General features: G+C 46.3%; 1 protein-coding gene across 2 annotated transcripts in view; it reads left to right on the top strand.

Annotated features, from left to right (window-relative positions):
* The window catches only part of fah (fumarylacetoacetate hydrolase), a 59,351-nt gene that overhangs the window by 13,078 nt on the left and 20,821 nt on the right, over positions 1-25,452 (top strand). For both annotated transcript variants that reach the window (XM_023332143.1, XM_023332142.1), the window contains exons 5-6: positions 22,043-22,133; positions 22,565-22,662. In XM_023332143.1, the coding sequence (XP_023187911.1) occupies positions 22,043-22,133; positions 22,565-22,662 (189 nt within the window). The remainder of the gene's footprint in view (positions 1-22,042; positions 22,134-22,564; positions 22,663-25,452) is intronic.

Genomic DNA, 25,452 nt, shown 5'->3' with positions numbered 1-25,452 from the left:
GTAATGAAAATTCACATACCTGCATTCAAACAGCAGAAAATAGTGATTGAAAACAGGCTTTTCTTGTCACAGTGCTCCACACCTGTTTAACCATGAACATCACTATTTTTAGCACATGAATGTAGCATTTCCATTAGCAATGTTTCATGTAGCATAACTAGCTACATGTAGCTGTTAACACAATTCTATCACTGTTTAACAGTTTAAGTGCTCCAAAGCACATTATCTTACAAGTACAGTAATCAATTTGTCACTTACTATGCTCAAAAACACTTCTTGAACACAGAAAGCAAAACTTCATACTGTAATGACGTCAACACCGGAGATGTAGTCCCGCCAGACAGGGTTTATTAGAGATAGGTACAAGCTGCTATTTCTGAGGCTGCAGCTCACGCCTCTAACAAACGGGCACCATCAACCATTAGCTTCATTGCTAACTCCCCTCTGAACTCTCTCCCACTTCCGGTTCCGGTACTCCCGCTCCACCGATCCCCCGCCCACATGACAGGCCTATCACATGTGAGTGGGAGCCAGCAGAGTCAGACAGGGGAAGCCCATAACTCTCTAACAGAAAGGATCACAATGCAACTTATAACAAATACAAATAACCCCAGCAGAACTAAAACACAGAATCGTTACACTACCCCCCCACTACAGAGTTCCTCGCCCACGAGGGAACAAACAAAGTCATCAAACCGTCTTGGGGCCCTCCTCGTCCGCTGTGGGCGAGCTCCCTGTGGCGCTTCAGACGGCACCGCTGGGACATCATTCCGCAACAGCGGTATGGCTTCTGGAGAAGCTGGTAGCGATACTGGCGACCCCGACTGATGGCCTTCTGGGGCCTGTGGTGCAGCCCTGCCTTGGTAGGGGGCCAACCTGTCCCTGTGCAGTGCTAGTTTTCTCCTGTTCTGGAGCATCTGCACTCTGTAAACAACCTCCCCCATGCGCTCCAACACTCTGCAGGGGCCCACCCACTGACTGTCCAGCTTCGGGCAACGACCCTTCTTTCTCCGAGGGTTGTAAACCCAGACCAACTCTCCTGGTGTAAAGTGTCGGCCCTTAGCTCTTACATCATAGTTCCGTTTTTGACGCACACCTGCTTGTTCCTGTTGTCTCCGAGCAAATGCATGTGCTGTCTCCAACCTATCCTGAAGCTTTCTGGCATACTCAGGACCAGCTGAAACAGCAGGTGCATCCGGAGGGCGTCCAAAAGACAGTTCAGCTGGTGTGCGCAACTCTCTCCCCAACATGAGGAGTGATGGAGTGCACGCTGTGGAGTCCTGTACAGCTGAGCGGCATGCCATTAGCACCAGCGGAAGGTGCTCGTCCCAGTCCCGCTGATGCTCCGCTGTGAGAATGGCCAGCTGCTGTCCCAAGGTGCGGTGGAGTCTTTCCACCAGTCCGTCGCTCTGGGGATGTAGTGGTGTTGTTCTTGTTTTCTGGATGCCAAGACGGCTGCACATGACAGAAAAAACCCGTGACTCAAAATTTCTGCCCTGGTCACTATGAATAATGTCTGGCACCCCAAACCTGCTAATAAATCCCCCCAACAAGGCATCTGCCACTGTCTCTGCCTCCTGATCAGGGATGGCGTAGGCCTCTGGCCATTTTGTAAAATAGTCAATAGCTGACAGAACATAACAGTTTCCCTTGTCCGAGCGTGGCAGTGGACCCATAACGTCCACCGCCACTCTTTCCATAGGGGCCCCTACAACAAACTGTTGCAGGAGGGCATGCGACTGACCTGTCGGCCCCTTCCGTGCTGTGCAGGGGTCACAGCGGCGGCAGAAGTCCTCCACGTCCCTCCTGCACCGGCCCCAATAAAACCCCTGCCGGAGGCGGCGGAGTGTTTTTGTGACGCCAAAATGTCCGGACCCAGATGCTCCATGCATGGCCTGCAGGACTACGTCTTTCAGGCCTTTGGGGACTACAATTTGCCACCGCTCCTCACCCGTGGCAGGGTCTTTCCATGCCCTCTGCAGCACCCCGTCTTCCAGACGCAGAGCCTCAAACTTGGACCACAATCCTTTAGTTGCCAGCGAGAGCCCAGCCACCTCCTCCCATGGTGGTTTCAGTTGTCTCTCCACCCACTGTAACACAGGCTGGATGTCAGGATCCTGTTCCTGTTGATGCCTCCAGCTGTCTGTGCCAACCGCCTGCAGCTCCCTGCAGATTACTGGGTCACCCCGACATGATCCTGGCTGGCTCCGTTGCAGCTGTTCCTCCTCCAACCTCTCCCTCCGGTCACAGTAACTGCATCCCCCTGCAGCACAAGGGCGACGGGAGAGGGCATCGGCATTAGCGTGCTTAGCTCCAGCCCGATGGACAACTGAGAAGTTGTAGGACTGCAGCTCTTCCAGCCACCGAGCCACCTGACCCTCAGGTTCCTTAAAAGACACCAGCCATTGGAGAGCAGAGTGATCAGTCCTTATAGTGAAGGGCAGGCCACACAGGTAGTACTTAAAATGACGCAGAGAAAGCACCACCGCCAGCAGCTCCCGCCTTGTCACGCAGTAGCGCCTCTCTGCTTTGTTAAAGGCCCTGCTAAAATACCCCACCACTCTCTCGCCTTCTTCCCCCAACTGGGAAAGGACACCCCCGACTCCCACGTTACTTGCATCCGTGTCAAGAATGAAAGGGAGAGAGGGGTCAGCAGGAGCGAGCACCGGGGCCTCAGTCAGACTTTGCCGCAGACAGTCAAATGCTCCCTGGCACTGTTCGGTCCACACGTAGTCTCGGTTCTTCTGGAGGAGTTGGAACAGGGGAGCCGCTATACTTGCAAACCCCCGCACAAACCTCCTGTAATAAGAAGCCAGGCCCAGGAAACTTTTAAGATCTCTCTGGGTTGAGGGGATTGGCCACTCTGCCACCATCTTTACTTTGTCCTCCATCGTGCTGATTCCCTCCCTTCCAACCCGGTGACCCAGAAATGTCACTTCTTGTTGCATGAAATGACATTTATCTGGGTGGAGCCTCAGCCCTGCTGCTCTAATTCTCTCCAGCACCCGACGGAGTGAACCCAGGGCCGTTGCAAAAGAGGTGCCATGGACCAGTATGTCATCCAGATACACCAGGCACTCTTGGCGAGGGATGTCAGCCAGCACCCGGTCCATCAGTCTGGAAAAGGTGGCAGGGGCATTGCACAGCCCAAATGAGAGCACTTTAAACTGCCAAAGTCCCCGTCCCGTGCAAAAAGCAGTCTTTGGTCTGGCACTCGTTGATAGGGGGACCTGGTAATAACCGCTGCGAAGATCCAGAGACGAGAACCAGTTGGAGCCTGACACTAGGTCCAGTGACTCATCGACCCTAGGTAGTGGATATGAATCTTTTTCTGTCACCCCATTCAGCGGCCTGTAATCAGCACACAGGCGCCACTCTCCATTCTTTTTGGGCACCATGACAACAGCAGCCGCCCAGGGACTGTCCGAAGGCTCAATAATGCCAGCCTGCAACATGTCCAACACTGCCTTGTCACATGCTTCCTGCCGGGCCAGGGGGAGCCGGCGTGGCCGACATTTTATTGGGGGTGCATCTCCTGTCAGAATGTCATGCTCCACCAACCGAGTCCGCCCCACCTGGTCTTCACTCAGAGCAAAACTGTCCTTAAAGTCCACGAGCAGCTGCCACAGTTGTTCTTGCTGCTGGGTGTCCAAACCCCTACAGTTCTCTGTCCAGATCCTCCGCATCATGGTCACCGATGCATCCTCTGTCTCATGAGGCATCCAAACTGGGGGTATAGGGTATGTAGGTGTGGGGACTGTTGCGGCAGCAATCTGGTTGATCTGAGGTGAGATGTGCTCAACAGCTGCAATCTGAGGTTCTGTGTGACAGACCACGGGCCCCAGCAGAACTGGGTCAGGAACTGCGGGCATCAGCGGGATGAGGGGACCTTCTTTAAAGCTCCATGTCCCCCCTCCCAAATCCAACTGGCACCCCGCAGCCCTTAAAAAGTCCAATCCTAATATGCACATGTCCTGCACCTCTGCTACCCACACGGGGTGGGTGATAGATCGGCCACCTACATTAACAGTCATTGTTCCCCTCCCCTTCATAGGTGCCATGTCCCCTGTGACTGTGCGCAGCTGCACTGTAGTGGGCTGAATCCGAGTCCAGTCTGGCACCACATCAGGCCTCACTAGCGTTACTGTGGAACCAGTGTCAATCAGGGCCGTGCAGGGAATTCCTTCCACTGTGACTGGGACATAACAAAAATCCCCAACACAGGTGCGGCCAACCACTGCAACCATGGTCAGTTGGCTTTGGCTTGAGTGCATGTCTGGGGGAGTCTGGGCCAGGACCCCCTGATGATACTGTCGGGCCCTGCCTGCTGGCAATGAAGGTGTGGAGGCTACGGCAAGGGTCTGCGATGCCTCCCCCATGCAGACCCCGTATCGTTTCCCTGCTTCTTGACTGCTTTAGGACACCGTCTGAGGAGATGCCCTGGTTGACCACAGCCCCAACAAAGGACAGGGGCTGCGGAGGAGTCCCTCGTCGACTGCAGCGACACCGCTCGAACCATTTCCACCAACTCTGAGGCCCAAGCAGGCTTCTCCAGGTTCCACTCTGCTCCCTCCGCAGATCTGCATGCTGGTGGTTGTCCTCTCTGGTCCTCTCCAGCTGCTACTCCAACCAAGCACTCCCTCTCCACAGCTAAATCCAAAGCATCCTGCAGGGTTTGGGGGTGCATCAGCTGGACCTGCACACGCAGCTCCGGAGGTGACAGAGCTCTGATGAACTGATCTTTCGCCAATTCGTTCTGTACACCTGACTGCATGTGTGCATACGCCCTGCGTGTGAGGCTCTCAATGTCATTAGCTAAAACACGCAAGGGCTCACCCGGCAACCTGCTCCTGCCACTGAGTTTATTTTTAAAGATGTCGGGCTGTACACATTGTCCAAACCGCCTCTTAAGAGCTCCGACTAAGGCATCATAGTCTTTTCTGTCCTCTGAACCAAGCAGCAATAAGCAGTCCAATGCATCATCTTGTAGGCAGAGAGCTAGCTGCAGGGCTTTATGCTCCACTGTCCAACGTCCAGCCTGTGCCAGTAGCTCAAACTGTGCATGGAACGCCTCCCAGCTTGACCTACCGGAGTACTTGGGCGTCTTCAACTGAACAGCGATGCTATGGACGCCACCATCATTGCAATAGTCCTGCCCGCCACCACACTTGTTGACAAGATCGTTCGGCGCTTCCTGGGACAATGGCGTCGACGGGCGCAACTTCGCACCGGCACCCAGGCCTGCTTCGGCAGCCATTCTCGCTGCGGAGCCACGCAGGGAAGCCTTTGCCCGAGCCATTTTATTAAGCTCCGCACCCCACGCCTCACTGTCCTCCTCTCTTTCCGACTTAACTCTCAGGTGGGGAAACGCGCCGTCCATGACGCTAATGCAGCCGGCGGAGAAAACGAGCTAACAAGACCCACTCAGCTCCGCTCGTAATGGTTTACTTCTGACACCAATGTAATGACGTCAACACCGGAGATGTAGTCCCGCCAGACAGGGTTTATTAGAGATAGGTACAAGCTGCTATTTCTGAGGCTGCAGCTCACGCCTCTAACAAACGGGCACCATCAACCATTAGCTTCATTGCTAACTCCCCTCTGAACTCTCTCCCACTTCCGGTTCCGGTACTCCCGCTCCACCGATCCCCCGCCCACATGACAGGCCTATCACATGTGAGTGGGAGCCAGCAGAGTCAGACAGGGGAAGCCCATAACTCTCTAACAGAAAGGATCACAATGCAACTTATAACAAATACAAATAACCCCAGCAGAACTAAAACACAGAATCGTTACAATACCTTCTCCCACAGAATCTGGACAGAAAGAGCGCGACAGAGAGCGCGGAAAACCCTTATCAAACTATAATGGTATGATCTGTTAACTTGTCTTTTAAAATGCTGAACTGACGCTCAAAACAACAATCCAGGAACTCAATATATCAACAGTAAAGATGATAATTTGCATTTTCCTTCGTAACACATTACATTTTAATAAAAATAATAATTTTGAAACAGGAAGTTACCCGCTGTTTTGAAATGGATCTGTCGACTTTTCAAAATAAAAGCTGTCGGTGCTTATATAATTTCCTCCCGGATTAGCTTCCCACTTTACAATCTAGTGCAGGGGTCGGCAACCTTTTCTATTCAAAGAGCCATTTGGGACCGCCTCCAAATAAAAAGAAAGCGCTTGGAGCCACAACCCATTTTGAAGTCATATATATAAAACCTATATGCTATGTACAAAAATCGATACTATGTTGCGTTTATGAAATCAACAAACTGCTGCAGAGAACACAAAATTTTATTTCTGCATGTAACAAAACGCATTTTACACTTTGTTGATGCTCAATTTCAAACAAAATACCCTCTGTCTATTTGGGTCTTTGTATTTAAGAAATAAAAATCGAAACTTACCCAACCCGCACTGAAGGAAAAATAGAAACAGAATGCAGTCACCTGTCCTCCTCTTATTCAGGAGATAAAAATCAAAACTTATCCAAATATTATCCACCGGCACTGAACGAACCAAGCAAACCAAAAAATGCGCAGTCTGCTTCTGTGTCCTGTAGTACGGTACGGAGCCCTCTACGGAACATGGGGAATTTTTTTTCTTTTGCGTTACCTCGCAAAGCTTTTGCGTTCCCTCACAATACTTTTGCGTTACCTCGCAAAACTTTTGCGTTCCCTCGCAATACTTTCGCGTTACCTCGCAATACTGCACTGGTCAATTATGCAGCATAATTGAATACTGCAAACCTTTCTTACGGTGGTCGCTGTACTTTATGCTTTAATATAAGGTTATGTAAGGTTTTTCCATGAATGTTAGTATCTTTTTGTGAAATATCTGAAGTTTTATATCTTTCTTTAGGATAGAAAGGCAACACAAACCTATGATATAAACAGAAACTTTCCGTAAGTAGGAAAGAAATAAAAATACATCCTAATTGGGACTATTTCTGAGTTATTATCGTGGGTAATACGTCATCTGACAGTTTTGATTATGTCTCTGTTGTGTTCGTAGTCTGAATGGTTTAAAGAGCTGCTTTCAGTGCCGCTCCATCTTAGCCTTAACAGACATAAACATGCAGTAAAAAAATCGATTTTCAATCAGTGTTTTGCACCAAACAGTTTTTACTATTAACAAGTTTTTATTATTAAAAACACGACAAACTAATGATGGTAAAGGGCCGCACTGGGTTAACTCGGGGAATCTCGTCTGTCCGTGTATCAATCAACTCCAAACCTCTTCTTTATTCTGTCACAATATTGATTTAAAGGCTGAAGCTCCGTACGCTTCAGCCTTTCGCATCAGCTCCGAAACGGCCTTTTTTCTCTCCTCTCCCTCGGGATATTTTTTAGCAAAGACATTTGACTTCTTGTTGTTTGCCAGTCTTTTGCCACATATTAAGCAGACTGGTGAACCAGTTTCATCAGCGGTGAAAGCAAAATGATCTGTCCACGTAGCATTAAATGTTCTGCCATCTTCAGAATGTTTCCTTTTTTTGGATTTATTCATGATGTATCTTCCAGGCAAGGATCAAAAAGTCAATAAATCAGTGCGCTAAAAAATGCTGTCTGCCAGACATGTGGGGTACGCCAGGAATGCCTGTCGCACATCGGCGGACATGACGTATGTTTCGGATGCTAAAAATGTTCAAAACTTTTGTTTTAATGTTACAAGTTTACCATAATCTTCAGATTTAGACATTTATTTTAAAATGATTTTAATTTATAATTTTTTAATGATTTAATTTTAATAAAATAGTCTATTTCCCAAAGTCACTGGGAGCCACAACAGAAGGATGAAAGAGCCACACGTGGCTCCGGAGCCATTGGTTGCCGACCCCTGCACTAGTCGGACGAGGAGCAAGCGAAGGCGGTGCGACCGGCAGCGGAAGCGTGGCTGTCGAAGTGGATTAACAGCTAAGCTAAACGCTAACCCCCACAGATCGCCGCTTCCGTCCATCTTCCTCTCCAACATCCGCTCTCTGGACAACGAAATAGACCATCTGCAACTGGAACTGTCTTCAAAAAGAGAGTTGAGGAACTGCTGCGCTCTTATTCTGACGGAGACATGGCTTAACTCGTCCATACCGGACAACGTTGTTAGCCTGGAGGGGCTCGCTACTGTTAAGGAAGAATAATTTATAAATTAACTTTGGAAAAAAGTTTGGCTCTCTCTCTTCCTCAAACTCCAGGTCCTCTTAGCGGGTGACGTGCGGCCACAAGGAAAAACAACAATGCGTGTTAACGTCACAGAGTTACAGAGTTTGATCCCATACAAAGCAACGTATGAATTAACAACAAAACTGCAGAGGAACAGAGATATATATTCATTACCTTATACAGACAAAGACAGACAAGACAGACAAACAAAGACGCGTCTTTGGAGAGAGCTGATGCAAAAAAGCAAAATAGTGGCAGCTTCCTGAATTATTACTCCTGTGCACGAAGTCTTATACTGAAGGTGTGTCTTTCCTTTTTAATATATTCAATTAAGGCGTACCTCTGGTTGACCAACTGGAAGCTACCTTGGACACTCAGAGAAACTTAGAACTTCCCCTAATTCACTCCAAAGATCAAAGGCCATTTGCTCTCTGGTAAAACAATAGAGCCAACAGCTGCGTCCTGACCTCCTGGGTTCTACGGTCATTTTGGGCAAAGAAAAACATGAGATAAGATTTCACAGATACCTGTGGAATCCGGAGTCTCTCCCGTTATCTCTCCTTACATAAATTCTCAGGAGAAACTTAAATCCAGTAATTTCGGTTCAAGGAAAGGTTATCTTCACAAAACCCCATTTAGCATAAATCCTGAGCAATTTTCTAATACTAAACAAAACATTTTCATTCAAACAATCTCCATTTGATTCTGATATTGTCACAGATAGTACAATTTTCAAATACATTCATCATTTACTAGATTAGTAGTTCTAAAATTAGATAATACAATCTTCATTAAAAACATGCTATTAATACTTAGAAAAATGTCTTAGAAATTAAATGTTAGTGGTTTCAACATTCTATGTTGTATTCAGTTTTACACCATCCCAGATGTTGCTTCTGGAAGACTTTTGATCTTCTGTGAACCAAACAGGCTTCTCTCCTCCAGGCTCAAATGATAGTGCCTTGGGGGAGATGCTAATTTTACGGCCTCCTGTGCTCTGACAACACAGCAGGAGCTCCATTTAGAGATCCCCTTTTGATCTGCATTTGGTTCCTGTTGTTTGCATACTTGCCCATCAATAGTTTAGTTTTAAATCCTTAACACAAACCTGTTCAAAATTAAGAAATTTGTTCAAAATAAGAATGTTCAATATACCTTTTACACATGTCGTAAGATTAGCTGTATTAAGCACTAAAAATAATCATTTTTCCTCAACACTACATTCCGCGCAGACAGGAGCAGCGCTCTCAGCGGTAAAACCCGAGGAGGGGGGCTGTGTATTTACATCAACAACAACTGGTGTAAAAATGCCATGACTGTCGCCAGTTACTGCTCCCCGGACATCGAGCTTCTGACTGTTAACTGCAGACCATTTTACCTGCCCAGGGAGTTTACTGTTGTTAGCATCACTGCTGTGTATGTGCCCCCCAGTGCTAACACTAAAGAGGCTATGAGTGTTCTCTACTGGACCATCAGTGAGTTGCAATCCTCACACACAGAGGGCGTTGTCATCATTGCTGGGGATTTTAACCAGGCCAACATGAAGACTGTTCTCCCTCACTTCAACCAGTATGTGGATTTTCCAACCAGGGGAGGAAATACTCTAGACTTGGCCTACACCAACATCAAAGAAGCATTCAGAGCAGCCCCCCGCCCCCACCTTGGCTCTTCAGACCACCTATCTGTCATGCTAATTCCTGCATACAAGCCCCTGCTGATCAGAACAAAACCTATAGTGAAGCAGGTGAGGGTGTGGACTGAGGGGCCATGGAGGCACTCCAGGACTGTTTTGAGTGCTCTGACTGGGAGATGTTCAAGGCAGCAGCCACTCACAACGACCAGATCAACATCAATGAGTATGCCATGACTGTGTCAGCCTACATCAACAAGTGCACAGAGGACGTCAGCATCACTAAGAACATTATCACCCGGGCCAACCAACAATCCTGGATGACTAAGGAGGTACGGGAAATGCTAAAAGCATGGAACTCAGCCTTCAAGTCTGGCGACAAGGAGGCACTGAGGACAGCGAGAGCCAACTTGAACCGTGCTATCAGGTTAGCAAAGCGAACCCACAGTCAGAAAATACAGGAGGTTCAAGGCACTGAACAGTACTCCGGGCAAAGAAAACTGTTCCCCACCAGGAAGAGGAGGCACTCTGCCTGGACACAGCCGATGTGTTGAAGACTCTGTGTAGAGGCTAAGCCAAAGCTTTAAGCCCCTGAGGTGGTACACCGGGGTAAAGTTGACACGCCGATCACTTATCCGCTGATTGAAATGAGAGCCGTCCTTGATGTTAGTCCAGATAATCCATTTATTTCCATGACTCGGCAATCATCATCTTATTTCCTTTGTACAACAAGTCATTCCTCTAACATGTTGTCAATAACACCTCTAACATAGTTCCAGCGATCCACACAGCATTAATTCAATAGCATTGCGTCACGTTAATATTGCGTTGTGTTGTGTTGCGGTCAAAAATTGTTTCCCCCTTTCGGGTGGAACACACCTCTCTTCATCAACACCGCATGCTACCTAAATAGACAGCTGACAGATCATGTGACCCAAACCATTTAGAATACAGAAATGCATAATCTGCTCCTACACACCGGCCCCTAATTGTTATGGCAGGCATACATAACAATTATACAATAACAATAGGAGCAAGTGAATACATATCTGTTGATTTACACCCCTTGTATCAAACAAAGTTTGGTAACAGGTCTTTCAATAATATTGTTCTTTGTCTGCAGTTTTACAGATCGCACCATGCCTTTTTTATCACAGAAAACCGATATTACCCTAGCAAGAGGCCAGGAGCCACGCGGGGCAGATGAATCCATGATGACAACGACATCTCCAGATTTCAAATTTTGTTTCTGTTGATTCCACTTCTGTCTTTCTTGCAATAGGGGCAAATACTCCTTGATCCAGCGTTTCCAAAATAAATCTGAGATGTATTGAACTTGTCTCCAACGACGCTTCACATACATATCTGAGGGTTCAAACAGCCCAGGTGGTAAGGCAGGTTTTCCTTTTAGTAGCAGTAGATGATTTGGTGTGAGAGGTTCCAAGTCATTTGGCTCATCTGATAGCCTTGTTATTGGACGATCATTCAATATGGCCTCTATTTCACACATAACAGTATGAAGTCCATCGTCGTCCAATCGTTGCTGTCTTAAAACTACTCCCTTTACTTCTGATTCTTGACTGTAGCTTGAAGCTGCTGGAAGACCTCAGGCCAGCTGTATGTTGTGGTGCATACACTTCAATGTCACCAAAAATTGGATCAGACAAGATCCTCACATGTTTCTCCAGAAATACAACCAAATCAATAAAATGAGCTCTGTGGTCGTATGACTCCAAAATATCATGAGCAACAGCCCTCCATCTCTCTCTGAGTTTGTATGGCAGCTTAGAAATGACCATTTTCATGTTACTTGGCATATCCAACTCCTGCATATAATGAAGTTCTTCCATCACATTGCAACATCCTCGTAGAAACAAAGCATAAGCTTGTAGAGCTTTAACGTCCTCTGGTTTTATTGATGGCCAGTTCAGAGCTTTGTTTATATAAGCAGTTACTATTTTGTATTCATTTCCAAAATGTTCCTGCAGAAGACCCTTTGCTACAATGTAGCCACGTTCAGGATCCATATGCTGGCAGCTGCGGACCAGTTCCTTAGGCTGTCCTGCAGTGAACTGCTCCAAATAATACAGACAGTCAGCTTTACTGGCTTTGTTTTCCACTCCTTGTTCAAACGCTTTAATGAAAGCTTTATATTGAAATGGATCTCCTTCAAACACAGGAATGTCTCGTGGTGGTAAAGACAGTAGACGCTGTTGATGTACAAGTGCAGCAGTTATTTCATTTTGCTTATGCATAATAGTGACAACATCTCCATTTTGAACTTGATCAGTTTGATGATTTATCCTTTGTCTGGTTTGATTTCCACAAACAGTTGTTACATCATGTTGCAAAACATGTGATTTTTGTAAGTCCATTTGATCAAGTGCATCAAAATACTGCTTGCTCATAGAACTTTTCATTTCAGTCTGTTTTGGTCGCACATCCATTGTTTGCAGTTTGGTTTGTGTTGGTACTGCATTTCTTTGCTGCGTTACTTTACATGCTGCAGGATAGTAATCCTTTGCCATGACATTAAGAGTTTTATCTGATGTCAGTTTCCTTTTTTCCCCTTCAAAATAAGAGTTCATTCCGTCAGTTGGTGCACGGGAAAGACACTGTTCATCAGAAGCCTGCAGAACTGCCAACTTTGCAGTAGACGCAGCTAGCTCAGTTTCTAGCTCAAGCTGTTCCTTTTTCCTTTTTATCAGTTGCTCCTGTTCCTCCAGTGCATGACGTTCCTTCAAAACAGCCATTCTGGCAACCAGTGCAGCTCGCTCTGCTGCAGCTTTTATTTGTGCAGAGGAAGTTGTACTTGACCGATTGCTGGTAACACTTTTGTTGTAATGTTTACTCACATTGGAAACACTATCATTAGGCCTAATATCATCGTTATCCAACCCATGATTAATATCAGCCCCACTAATTAAATGACCAGCACTTTCATTTTTAGGTTCATCGTTTTCTTTTGATTTAACCCACCTTTTCACATTTTCAGCAAATTCATCAGTGAACAACATTTTTGCTTTAAACCATATTTCATGTTTTTCTTTCTCCTCAACCGGCAATAAATTCATTAATGAATCATGCATGCATCTTATTTCAACACACAAGTCAATGTACCCATCAAGAGACGTTTGAACTTCTGAAACCAAACCATTTTGCATCAACTCTTGTATCTTTTTCTTTAAACTGCTAGCTTTATTTAGCTTAGCCTTTCTACCAGCTTGCAATCGATCTAACCGATCAGCAATTGCTTTAGCAGAAAGTTTAACCACTCGTTTGCCCGTTTGTGTGTCACAACTGCTGGTCAGAAAGTCCTGGTTGTCAGCAGTAGATGGCGCACTAGCACCCGCTGGTAAATCCACGTCCGCTATGCAATCCTCCATAATAAAAGTCCGTCAGTCAATAGATTGCAACCAGTTAATTGATACAAAGTTAATTGTTCCTCCACTTCAGCAACCAATGCATTGGATTTATGCCATTATGTGTGCACACGTTTAGATTTAGATTCAGATGGCCATCTTACTAAGTGTAGCGCTACACATACCTATTCGATGCATGCATTTCAAATCCAGCAACAAGGAAATCCAGGTGTCCTCCTGAACGCTGATCCTGTCCGACGTCACCCCAGGGTGTCCTCCTGAACGCCGATCCTGTCCGACGTCACCCCAGGGTGTCCTCCTGAACGCCGATCCTGTCCGACGTCACCCCAGGCTGCAGATGAGCTGATGCCAATCAGCTGACGCTCCGTTCCCAACAAACAGGCTCCGTCTGCGTCCCTCGTCGTAGACAAACGCCATCCAAAGTTCCTTTCCCACGATCAGTTCTTGTCATAAACAATTTTTGACTTTTATGTAGAGGCTAAGCCAAAGCTTTAAGCCCCTGAGGTGGTACACCGGGGTAAAGTTGACACGCCGATCACTTATCCGCTGATTGAAATGAGAGCCGTCCTTGATGTTAGTCCAGATAATCCATTTATTTCCATGACTCGGCAATCATCATCTTATTTCCTTTGTACAACAAGTCATTCCTCTAACATGTTGTCAATAACACCTCTAACATAGTTCCAGCGATCCACACAGCATTAATTCAATAGCATTGCGTCACGTTAATATTGCGTTGTGTTGTGTTGCGGTCAAAAATTGTTTCCCCCTTTCGGGTGGAACACACCTCTCTTCATCAACACCGCATGCTACCTAAATAGACAGCTGACAGATAATGTGACCCAAACCATTTAGAATACAGAAATGCATAATCTGCTCCTACACTCTGAAAAGAGTCAACCCACAGAAGGCCCCAGGCCCCGACAACATACCTGGGCGGGTGTTCAGGGAATGCGCAGGTCAGCTGGCTGGTGTCCTAACAGACATTTTTAACACCTCACTGGACCAAGCCACAGTGCCAGCCTGTCTCAAAACTGCCTCCATCATTCCGGTGCCAAAGAAACCTCAAGTCACCTCTTTCGACGATTACCGGCCTGTGGCACTGACTCCCATCATGATGAAGTGCTTTGAAAGGCTGGTAAAAGAACACATCATCTCCAGACTCCCCTCCACATTCGACCCGTTCCAGTTTGCCTACCACCGAAACCGCTCCACTGAGGACGCCATCTCCTCCGCCCTACACCTGAGCCTGGCTCACCTGGAGGAGAAGAACACTCATGTGCGGATGTTGTTCCTGGACTTCAGCTCAGCGTTCAACACAATCATCCCACAGCATCTGGCAGGAAAACTGGGACACCTGGGCTTCAGCACCCCCCTGCACAACTGGCTGCTAGACTTCCTCACCGACAGACCTCAGTCAGTCCGGATCGGACAACACACCTCCGATGTCATCACCCTCAGCACAGGCTCCCCTCAGGGCTGCGTCCTGAGCCCTCTGCTGTTCACTCTGATGACACACGACTGCGCCCCCAGGTTCGCCACCAATCACATCGTGAAGTTCGCGGACAACACAACGGTGGTGAGCCTCATCAGAGACGACAACAACCTGGACTACAGAGAGGAGGTAGAGCAGCTGGTGGAGTGGTGCAGAGACAACAGCCTGATCCTGAACGTTGACAAGACGAAGGAGATGATCGTCGACTTCAGGAAGAACCGGCCCAGCCACGCTCCACTGCTCATCAACAGCTCGGCTGTGGAGGTGGTCAGCAGCACTAAATTCCTGGGGGTGCACATCACAAACGACCTCACCTGGACTGTGAACACCACGTCTCTGGTCAAGAGGGCACAGAAACGCTTGTATTTCCTGCGGAGGATGAGAAGAGCACACCTGCCCCCGCCCATCCTCAAGACGTTCTACAGAAGCACCTCAGAGAGCATTCTGACCAGCTGCCTCTCTGTGTGGTGTGGAGGCTGCAGCGCCTCCGACTGGAAGAACGTGAGAAGAGTGGTGCGGACAGCAGAGAGGATCGTCGGGGCCCCCCTTCCCTCCATTCAGGACATTTCATCCCAGCGCTGAGTGTCCCGAGGCCGAAACATCGTCAGTGACCCTTCACATCCCCACCATGGACTGTTCTCCCTGCTGCCCTCTGGAAAGAGGTTCCGCAGCATCCGGTGCAGGTCCACCAGGTTCCGAAACAGCTTTTTCCCCTTGCCATCAGACTGCTGAACTCTTAACTGGACTGCACTCAAAAACTGGTCTCCACTTCATACCTTGCACATGTACATAGCTAAATAACTTCTATTTTACTGTCATTCCTGCACTTTATATTTTATACTTATATTTATATTTTATATTGTAGCCTATTTTATTTTATTCTGGAGTAACCTCATAACATTGGAACCTCAAAACATTGTTCTGAGCCGTATGCAACAAAATTTTGTTCTGTATACACCCTGTGCATGCAAAATGATAATAAAGTCAGTCTAAGTCTAATTTATTCAACAAAAGTATTGTATCTGTCAAAACACTGAAAATCTGCCAAGTGCAAAAGTATGTGAACTCTTTCGATTCGTACCTTGTGGCTCCTCCTTTTGCAGCCATTACTTCAACTAAACGTCTTCTGTAACCACAAACGAGTGTCTCACATCTGCTTTTTGAAATTTTTGTCCACTCCTCCTTGCAGAACTCTGCCAGTTGATTGAGGTTAGGGGGACATCTGGCATGTACTGCCCGTTTCAGATCTTGCCACAGCATTTCTATGGGATTGAGATCCGGACTTTGACTGGGCCAATCCAGAGTGCGAATCTCCTTTCTCTTAAGCCATTCTTTGGTACTTTTGCTGGAATGCTTTGGGTTGTTGTCTTGTTGCATAATCCATTTCCATCCCAGCTTCAACTTCATGACTGATGGCAGGAGATTCTGGTCAAGAATTTGTTGATAGTCCTGGGAATTGATGGTTCCCTGTATTATACGGAGTCGTCCAGGTCCGGAGGCAGAAAAGCAGGCCCAGACTTTCACATATCCAACACCATGCTTCACTGTTGGGAGGACGTTCTTTTCTTTAAATGCAGTGTTTACTTTTCTCCAAACATGGCGCCTGTGATTGTGGCCAAATAATTCAATTTTGCACTCATCCGTCCAGAGAATGGACTTCCAGAAAGCCTCTGGTTTGTCCAAGTGCTCTCTGGCAAAGTTTAAATGGGCGGCTTTGTTCTTTTTAGAAAGCAGAGGCTTCCTTCTAGCATCTCTCGCATGAATGCCATGTCTATTGATAGACTCCCCGAGGGACATGGTCGAACGCCTTCTCCAAGTCCACAAAACACATGTAGACCTGTTGGGTGAACTCCCATGCACCCTTCAGGACCCTGCTGAGGGTGTAGAGCTGGTCCAGTGTTCCACGACCAGGGCGAAAACCACACTGCTCTTCCTGAATCTGAGATTCAACTATCCGACGGACTCTCCTCTCCAGGATCCCTGAATAGATCTTGCCAGGGAGGCTTAAGAGTGTGACCCCCCTATAACTGGAGCACACCCTCTGGTCCCCCTTTTTGAACAGGGGAACCACCACCCCAGTCTGCCAATCCAGGGGAACTGCCCCCGATGTCCATGCGATATTGCAGAGCCGTGTCAGCCAACACAACCCTACAACATCCAGAGCTTTAAGGAACTCTGGGCGGATCTCATCCACCCCCGGGGCCCTGCCACCGAGGAGCTTTTTAACCACCTCGCTGACCTCGTCCCCAGAGATTGGAGAGCCCAACCCAGGGTCCCCAGACTCAGCTTCCTCAATGGAAGGCATTTTGGTGGGATTGAGGAGGTCTTCGAAGTATTCTGCCCACCGGCCCACAACATCCCAAGTCAAGTTCAGCAGCACACCATCCCCACAGTGTTGGTGCCGTATTGCTTCCCCCTCCTGAGACGCCGGATGGTGGACCATAATCGCCTCAAAGCCGTACGGAAGTCTTTCTCCATGGCCTCTACAAACTCCTCCCATGCCCGAGTTTTTGCCTCAGCAACCACCCGAGCCGCATGCCGCTTCGCCCGCCAGTACCCATCATCTGCTCCCGGAGTCCCACAGGCCAAAAAGGCCCGATAGGACTCCTTCTTCAGCCTGACAGCATCCCTCACCGAAGGTGTCCACCAACGTTGCCGCCACGACAGGCACTGACAACCTTACGGCCACAGCTCAGATGAGCCGCCTTGACAATGGAGGCACGGAACATGGTCCACTCAGACTCAATGCCCCCCACCTACCCCAGAAGTTTGGGGAAGTTTGTTTGAAGTTCTGCCAGAGATGGGAGTTAAAGCTCCGTCTCACAGGGGATTCCGCCAGACGTTCCCAGCAGACCCTCACAACACGTTTGGGCCTGCCAGGTCTGACCGGCATCCTCCCCCACCACCGGAGTCAACTCACCACCAGTGGACAGCTCCGCACCTCTCTTCACCCGAGTGTCCGAGACATGCGGTCACAGATCCGACAAAACGATAAAGTTGATCATCGAACTGCGGCCCAGGGTGTCCTGGTGCCAAGTGCACGTGTGGACACGCTTATGCTTGAACATGGTGTTCATTATGCACAATCCGTGACGAGCACAGAAGTCCAACAACAGAACACCGCTCAAGTTCAGGGGGGACTGTTTCTCCCAACCACGCCCCTCCAGGTCTCACTGTCATTGCCCATGTGAGCGTTGAAGTCCCCCAGCAGAACAAGGGAGTCCCCTGGAGGGGCACTCTCCAGTACCCCCTCTAGGGACTCCAAGAAGGGTGGGTAATCTGAACTGCCGTTTGGCCTGTAAGCACAAACGACAGTCAGGACCGGTCTCCCCACCCGTAGGCGGAGGGAGGTTACCCTCTCATTCACCGGGGTAAACCCCAACGTACAGGCGCTGAGATGGGGAGCAACACATATGCCCACTCCTGCTCGACGCCTCTCACCTTGGGCAACTCCAGAGTGGAAGTATGTCCAGCCCCTCTCAAGGGGACTGGTTCCAGAACCAGAGCCATGCATCGAGACGAGACTGTCTATTTCTAACCGGAACCTCTCAACTTCACACACTAGCTCCGGCTTCTTCCCCACCATAGAGGTGACATTCCACATCCCAAGAGCCAGCTTCTGCAACTGAGGATCAGACTGCTAGGGTCCCCTCCCTTGACCGCCACCCATCTCACAATGCACCCAACCCCTTTGGCCCCTCTCACAGGTGGTGGGCCCATGGGAGGGGGGACTCATGTTTCCTCTTCGGGCTAAGCCCGGCCGGGCTCCATGGGAAAAAGCCCGGCCACCAGACGCTCGCCGTGGGGCCCCGGTGACCCGCGTCCGGGCGAGGGACCTCCAAGTCCAATGTTTTTAATCATCATTGGGGCTGCGCTTTGTCTGGTCCCTCACCTAGGACCTGTCTGCCTTGGGTGACCCTACCAGGGGCATGAAGCCCCAGACAGCATAGCTCCTAGGATCATTGGGGCACTCAAACCCCTCCACCACGATAAGGTGGCAGCCCAAGGAGAGGCTTTGCTTTCCTGTCTTTATTATTTAGTGTGATATGTAAAAAATTGTGCATGTTGCGCATACGCTCCGATAATATCCTGCAGGTGCCCCTGCTGACTCCATCATAACGTTTTGGTGAATTTTACCAAATAAGAAATCTTAAGTTGTAGAATAGAGCCTTAGTGATATCTAGTTGTTCTGAGTACTTAATTTTGTCAGTTGAGCAGAACCGCTCTGGCTTTACACATGTGCCTCTTTTCCACTGGCTTTAAGTCAGCATCCCTTCTCTACCTGGCCCAGTCTCGCTGATATAATACGGTTCTAATGTATTTGATTCCTCTTTCCTCCACAAAAGTCACAAAGTCAGCTGAGAGGAATTGGGGCCAATTGTTTAAGGTGATTGCATCAGGAAATCAACAACCACAGCAATGGTGGTTGAGGAGGGCCAGTCTTACCACTGGTGTGGCAAGCTGCACTGTCTTTCACCATCGCCTCTAGATCTCTGTCAATCCCAGACCACCAGACCAGGCCCCTGCAGCATTGTTTAAATTTTACAACACCCAGGTAATCCTCATGCACCATGTTAAGGATGGGTGCTCTGAAGGTGGTGGGGATCACTGTACACAGCTCTCTGGCAATGCAGACATCATTCCAGCAGGGAAGTCCCTTATTATGCGGAAGAAGGGAACTAGATCCAGTCCTCTTGAGTGAAGGCAGGAAGCTGGCTGAACAGAGGGTCCTGTGTGGACACTGCTTGAAGTTCTTGTTCAGGCATAAAAGAGTGCGCAGTTTTCACACTAAAACTTGACTGACAGAAAAATTTAGAAAAGTGCAGCCCACAAAAAAAAAATAGGATGCATAGAGCCATGTGCACACACGTGGCCGCGCACCTTTCCTTTATAAATCCTAATTTGCGGGAAATAGAGCGCAGCTGCTGGTCCGCCCTGTCGCCACCCTCAAATACATATGTAAATTAGTATAAATACCTGGAAAACTGAGGAAAAGCACTATTTACATTCAAGAGAGGTTTTCACATCATTCTATTCTTATTTTCTTTATTTTGTGTGCGTGTTAGCTTATTGTCTGAGGATAAATGCGGTTCAGTTTCATTGTTTACGTTTAAACAATAAAATATTAAAATCATGAAAAACATCGGGTTTGGTGCTCCTTGGTCTAAATAACATTGAATGTAGTCAGACTTCAGTGTATTTAGGTGAGTTTTGACGCTTTGTAGTTTGATATTGTCCACAGAAAAAGTTTGCGTGGCTGCCGCACATTTTCACGCCAGCAAAAAGGTGCATATGTATTTATGCAAACTTTGACGCAAAATTTTTAGACATGCCAACTTGTGTGTAAAATGTAGCGCCGCACATTTTTGTGTGCACGCACCCTTTATACATGAGGCCCCTGGTGACTGTGGATTCCATTCGAGCACAGTGAACTCATTGTCGTGTTCACGAAACCAGTCTGAGATGATTTGCACTTTATAACATGGTGCATTATCCTGCTGGAAGTAGCCATCAGAAGATTGGTACATTGTAGTCATAAGGAATGGACATGGTCAGCAACAATACTCAGGTAGGCTGTGGCATTGACATGATGCTCAATTGGTACTAATGGGTCCAAAGTATGCCAGGAAAATATCCCCCACACCACCACCACCAGCCTGAACCATTGACACAAGGCAGTATGGATCCATGCTTTCATGTTGTTGACGCCAAATTCTGACCCTACCATCCGAATGTTGCAGCAGAAATCAAGACTCATCAGACCAGGCAACGTTTTTCCAATCTTCTATTGTCCAGTTTTGGTGAGCCTTCGCAAATTGTAGCCTCAGTTTCCTGTTCTCAGCTGACAGGAGTGGTACACAGTGTGGTCTTATGCTGCTGTAGCCCATCTGCCTCAAGGTTTGACACGTTGTGTGTTCAGAGATACTCTTCTGCATACCGAGAGGTTATTTGAGTTACTGTTCCCATTCTATCAACTTAAACCAGTCTGGCCATTCTCCTCTGACTTCTGACATCAACCCACAGAGCCCACAGAACTGACGCTCACTGGATATTTTCTCTTTTTCAGACCATTCTCTGTAAACCCTAGACATGGTTGAACGTGAAAATCCAGTAGATCAGCAGTTTCTGAAATATTCAGACCAGGTTAAAGTTGTTTATTTGAGCAAATGACAAGTATGACAGGTATGTTGTTTTCAGTTAAGAATGGTTAAGAAATGTATATTTTAGGCTAATTACACATTATCTCCGATTGTTTGCTATTGTAGCAGCAGTTTGTTTTTCTTTAGTATGTTGTGCTTCAGTTCCTCATAATCCTAAATCAAAAGGTGTTGTTTGATTGGTGTGCGGTATGGTGTACGCAATTTATCTAGAATCAGTGAGTCTGTGATCAATCTCATAGTCTGTTGAAGAAATCTGTTGTCGTGCATTCGCCTAAATTATTTGAGTTTGGCTCGAAATAGTCACACCTCTTGAACCTGGTTTTTCTTTGTGAATTTGATAAAGGCAGGATGAACTGCTGGCGCTAAGTCCAGCCTGACTTTGTCTCTTATCCTGGATTTTGTAATCCTACTTTTGTGAAACAACTCTCAGGACATAACAGTTATTCTGTTTTACAATACTGTATGCTGCATTTATGGTTGTGCAACTGTTTTTTCCTTTTTTTTGTTTATTAGATAGTTGGGCTTGAGATAAATTTTTTAGTATTCGAGTTCCATTTTGTCATAGCTCATTCATTAATCTGATTTGATTCCCATTTTATTGTTCTACATATTCCTTTTGTCTTGTCAGTAGTTAGATTACATGAAATCTAACTACTGATTAGATTCATTCTGTAATTTAATGAAAGAGTTAAATTACAGAATGAATTTAAATTTTATTAATAATCTCATTAAGAATACATTATTATTTGTAATTATTAATAATTGCATAAGCCTAACATTAATGTGAATTAAATGAAGTGATATAGAATTATTTTTTATGTTCATGAGAGGAAAAAAGGTAATTTCAGGAAAGGGAGAACAATTTGCTATGGCAACAGGCAACATTATCTCAGCTGATGCCCCCTCCAGGAAGGAATCACAGCTAAATGGAATGTCAGACTAGGTGTAGCTTCTATGGAAAGAAAAATAACTGAGAGAAAACAAAACTTTAACAGTAGAGGACTAAAATAAGAACATGAGAAAAAGTGGTCATTTTGTCTTCCAATAGCCTAAGCCTATTGCAGAATCACTATAAACTTTAAAAGGGAAAAGATACAGTATGTTTTAAGCCCAAGTGTTAAAAGTGGGAAAATGAGAATGTGAAAAGATTTTTTGGAGTGTTTTACAAATTAATTAAAAATAGAAAACTTCTGTGTGTTTCACAGGTGATTACACTGATTTCTACTCCTCCAAGGATCACGCCACTAATGTCGGCATCATGTTTCGGGGAAAGGAGAACGCTTTGATGCCAAACTGGTACATGCCATGCTAAAATCTAGAGCAACAAACCAAATTAATAATACAATTTCATGAACAATATTTAAATATAGAAAGTCAGCTTAAATATAATCCTGCAGGTGGCATCATGCCCATGTAAAACAAATTAATTTTTTTATGTTTACACATGTTTTTCAAGACAAAGAGAGCTTGACACCAGAGGGTGGTATGTTTTCAATTTACTAAATGAGAAACAGACCTAAATAACATTGCTATGGTTTAACGTGATTATCTATCACTTTTTTATTGATATTAGAAGATTTGATTTAAAAACTTTGTACCAAGTTTAAGTCAATCAACAGAAGGTTTTAGCTATCAGTTTTCCAGTTGAGTAGGTTTGTGCAAAAACACAACCCAAATTGTTGTTTGTGTGATTTTGTTGTTCAAAACTGGGTTGTGATGTTTGGCAGGTTGAGGCTTCCAGTGGGATACCATGGCAGAGCATCATCACTGGTTGTGTCTGGAACCCCGATTCGCCGCCCTTGTGGCCAGATGAGGCCTGATCAAAGTAACCTCCAAATCTCCTAATGTTTGCCAGTCTACGTGTTAATGTCCTTTTTAATTTCATTTTGAGTTAAGCATTTTTGTGTTATTCATTAATTGAGACAGACAAACCTAGTTTGAAGATGGGTTTTCAAATCCTGTTTCACATCTTCTTCTCTTCATACCAAAAAATATAAGTTTAACTAGTGACCTGAGTAGAGCATAAAACCAACTTGAAGATATTTTGACATAGTAGAGACTACCACTAGCTAGACTTTATTATCAGAGTGACTTCTTTTTTTCCTCTTGACTTTTCCCTTGAGGGAATCTATCTCAGTTTGGCTTCTCGGACTTTATCTCCCACGCATCTTACTTGAGCTGTTCCTCTGATGTATTCATTTCTGATCTTATCCATTCTTATTGAGGTTCTCCTTGGGAGTGACATGTTCTCCTCTGCTACCTACAACTCTGCATCCTGACTCTTTGTCGTTGCCACTGTCTCTAACCAAACAGCATTACAGGTCACACCACCATCTTGTACACCTTTCCTTTCATCCTTCCTGATACTCTTTTATCACACAGCACACCTGACACTTTTCTACACCCATTCCAACCTGGGTGGACACATTTCTTTACTTCTGTTTCATATCCTAACTACTTAAAATCCTTTGCCTTCTTATCTCTGTTCTCTGTAACCTCATGTCTCCACTCCTCTCATTCACACACACATGTATTCTGTCTTGCTATGTTATATATATATAACCTACATTCCTCTTCTTTCCAGGGGAAACCTCCATTTCTCAAGATTTTCCTCCACCTGTTCTCTGTTCTCACCACAGATCACAATGTCTTCTGTAAACATCATAGGCTATGGAGATTCCTGTCTAACCCCATCTGTCAAGCTGCCCATCACCACATAAACAAGAAAGGGCTTAGTGCTGTTCCTCCATGAAATTCCACTTACACCTTGAACTCCTTTTTGTCACTCCTAAAGCACATCTCACCACAGTCTTACAACTCTCATACATAACACATCCTGCGCCACTGTAACATAGTTCTCTGCTACTCAAATTCAAATACAAAATTACTTTACTGATCCAAAGGGAAGTTAGATGTTGTTGTAACTCATTTTAATTCATATGAGTTATTGTAGGTAATTTAGCTGTTGGCAGGAAAGATCTCTTGTAGCGGTCTGTATTACAGCAAATCTGAAGAAGTGTTTGACTGAAGATACTCTGTTTTCCCAACGCAGTCTCATGAAGAGGATGGTCAGGGTTGTCCATAATTTTCTTGGTTTTATGAAGAATCCTTTGCATCATCGTCTTCAGAGGCTCCAGTCATACCCAGAACAGAGCCAGCCTTATTCATCAGGCTTTAAGCCATTTTAGGTCCCTGGTTCTGAGGCTGCTGCCCCAACTGCAGAAGATATGACGCTCTCAACAACAGGCTTATAGAAGATCTGCAGCATCTTGCTGCAGATCGTCTGTTGTCCAGACGATCTGGACAACAGACGAGGGCTTAGTGATGAACACCGAGGTATTCATCTCGCTATCAACCACCTCCAGAGAAATAGGGTTTGGTCTAACCCTATTTCTACAGAAGTCTTTAGACTTTCTTATGCAGTACCATAACTCCGATCTTGGAATCCAGCCATATGCTTTCTCTAGATCTATAAAAACACAATGCAGCACTGTCTGACCTTCTCTGCACTTCACTATCAAAATCTGCAAAGACTGAATCTGTAGTACGTTTTTCTGCCGTGATCAGCAGTAGGAAACCATACTGCTGCTCACAGATGCACACTTCTAACCTCAGTCTGACTTCAAAAACTCTTTCCCATAACTTCATTGAATTCATCAACTTTATACCTCTGTAGTTGCCACAAAAATTGTCCCTCTTTTTCTCAGCTACTCTCTTTCTCTGTACCCACACTTGCACTTCCTTGTTCCACCACCAAGTCTTCTTGCCAACTTTCCTTCCAGAAGACATACCGACTACCCTCCTACCTGTCTCCCTGATAACATGAGCAGTAGTTGTCCAGTTTTCTGGGGGCACCTCATGGTTAACCAGAGTCTGTCTCATCTCCTCCTGAAAGCCTCACAACTTTCTTTCTTTTTAATTTTTTCAGCTTCCACCAGTTTATCCTTGGCTCTGCCTTTGTTCTCTTCACCCTTCTCACCTGCAGTCATCCTACACACCACCATCCTGTGTTATCCAGCAACACTCTCATCTATGAACAGAGGTAGGAGCACACAGGTGGATTATGCAATCTGAAGGAATTCAGTGACTGCAAGGTGGTGTGGGGTCACTGACAATCTTGTGCATCGTCTGCACAAGATGTAATCTACCTGTGTGCCCCTACCGCCGCTCTTGTATGTCACCCCATGTTCCTGCCTCTTCTGGAAGAAAGTATTCACTACAGCCATTTCAATCCTTTTTGCAAAGTCTACCACCATCTGTCTTTCTGCGTTCCTGTTCTGGATGCCAAACCTCCCCTTCACTTTCTCATCACCTCTGTTTCATGTCCATTGCAATCTCCCCCAATCACCACTCTCGGACGTCTGTGGATATTTTGCATCACTTTATATAACTCACTCCAGAATTTCTCCTTCTCTTCTCACTCACATCCCTCCAATAGATTAGTGACGTGCAGTCAGGGGAGGCAGGTGATGCAGAGCCTGGGATTAACTGCGCTGGCTGCCATTCTATGGGAGCATGCTCCTCCTGTTTGTACGTCGGCAATAAAATAGCTAAAAACATTTAATGTATGAACTGATTTTCCATAGTTTAGCTTATGTATATAATGTACAGTGTT

Source organism: Xiphophorus maculatus, chromosome 4, assembly GCF_002775205.1.
Source record: "Xiphophorus maculatus strain JP 163 A chromosome 4, X_maculatus-5.0-male, whole genome shotgun sequence".
NCBI lineage: Eukaryota > Metazoa > Chordata > Actinopteri > Cyprinodontiformes > Poeciliidae > Xiphophorus > Xiphophorus maculatus.
Note: the sequence above shows the minus strand (reverse complement) of the source record. Positions and strands in the feature narration are given on the sequence as shown.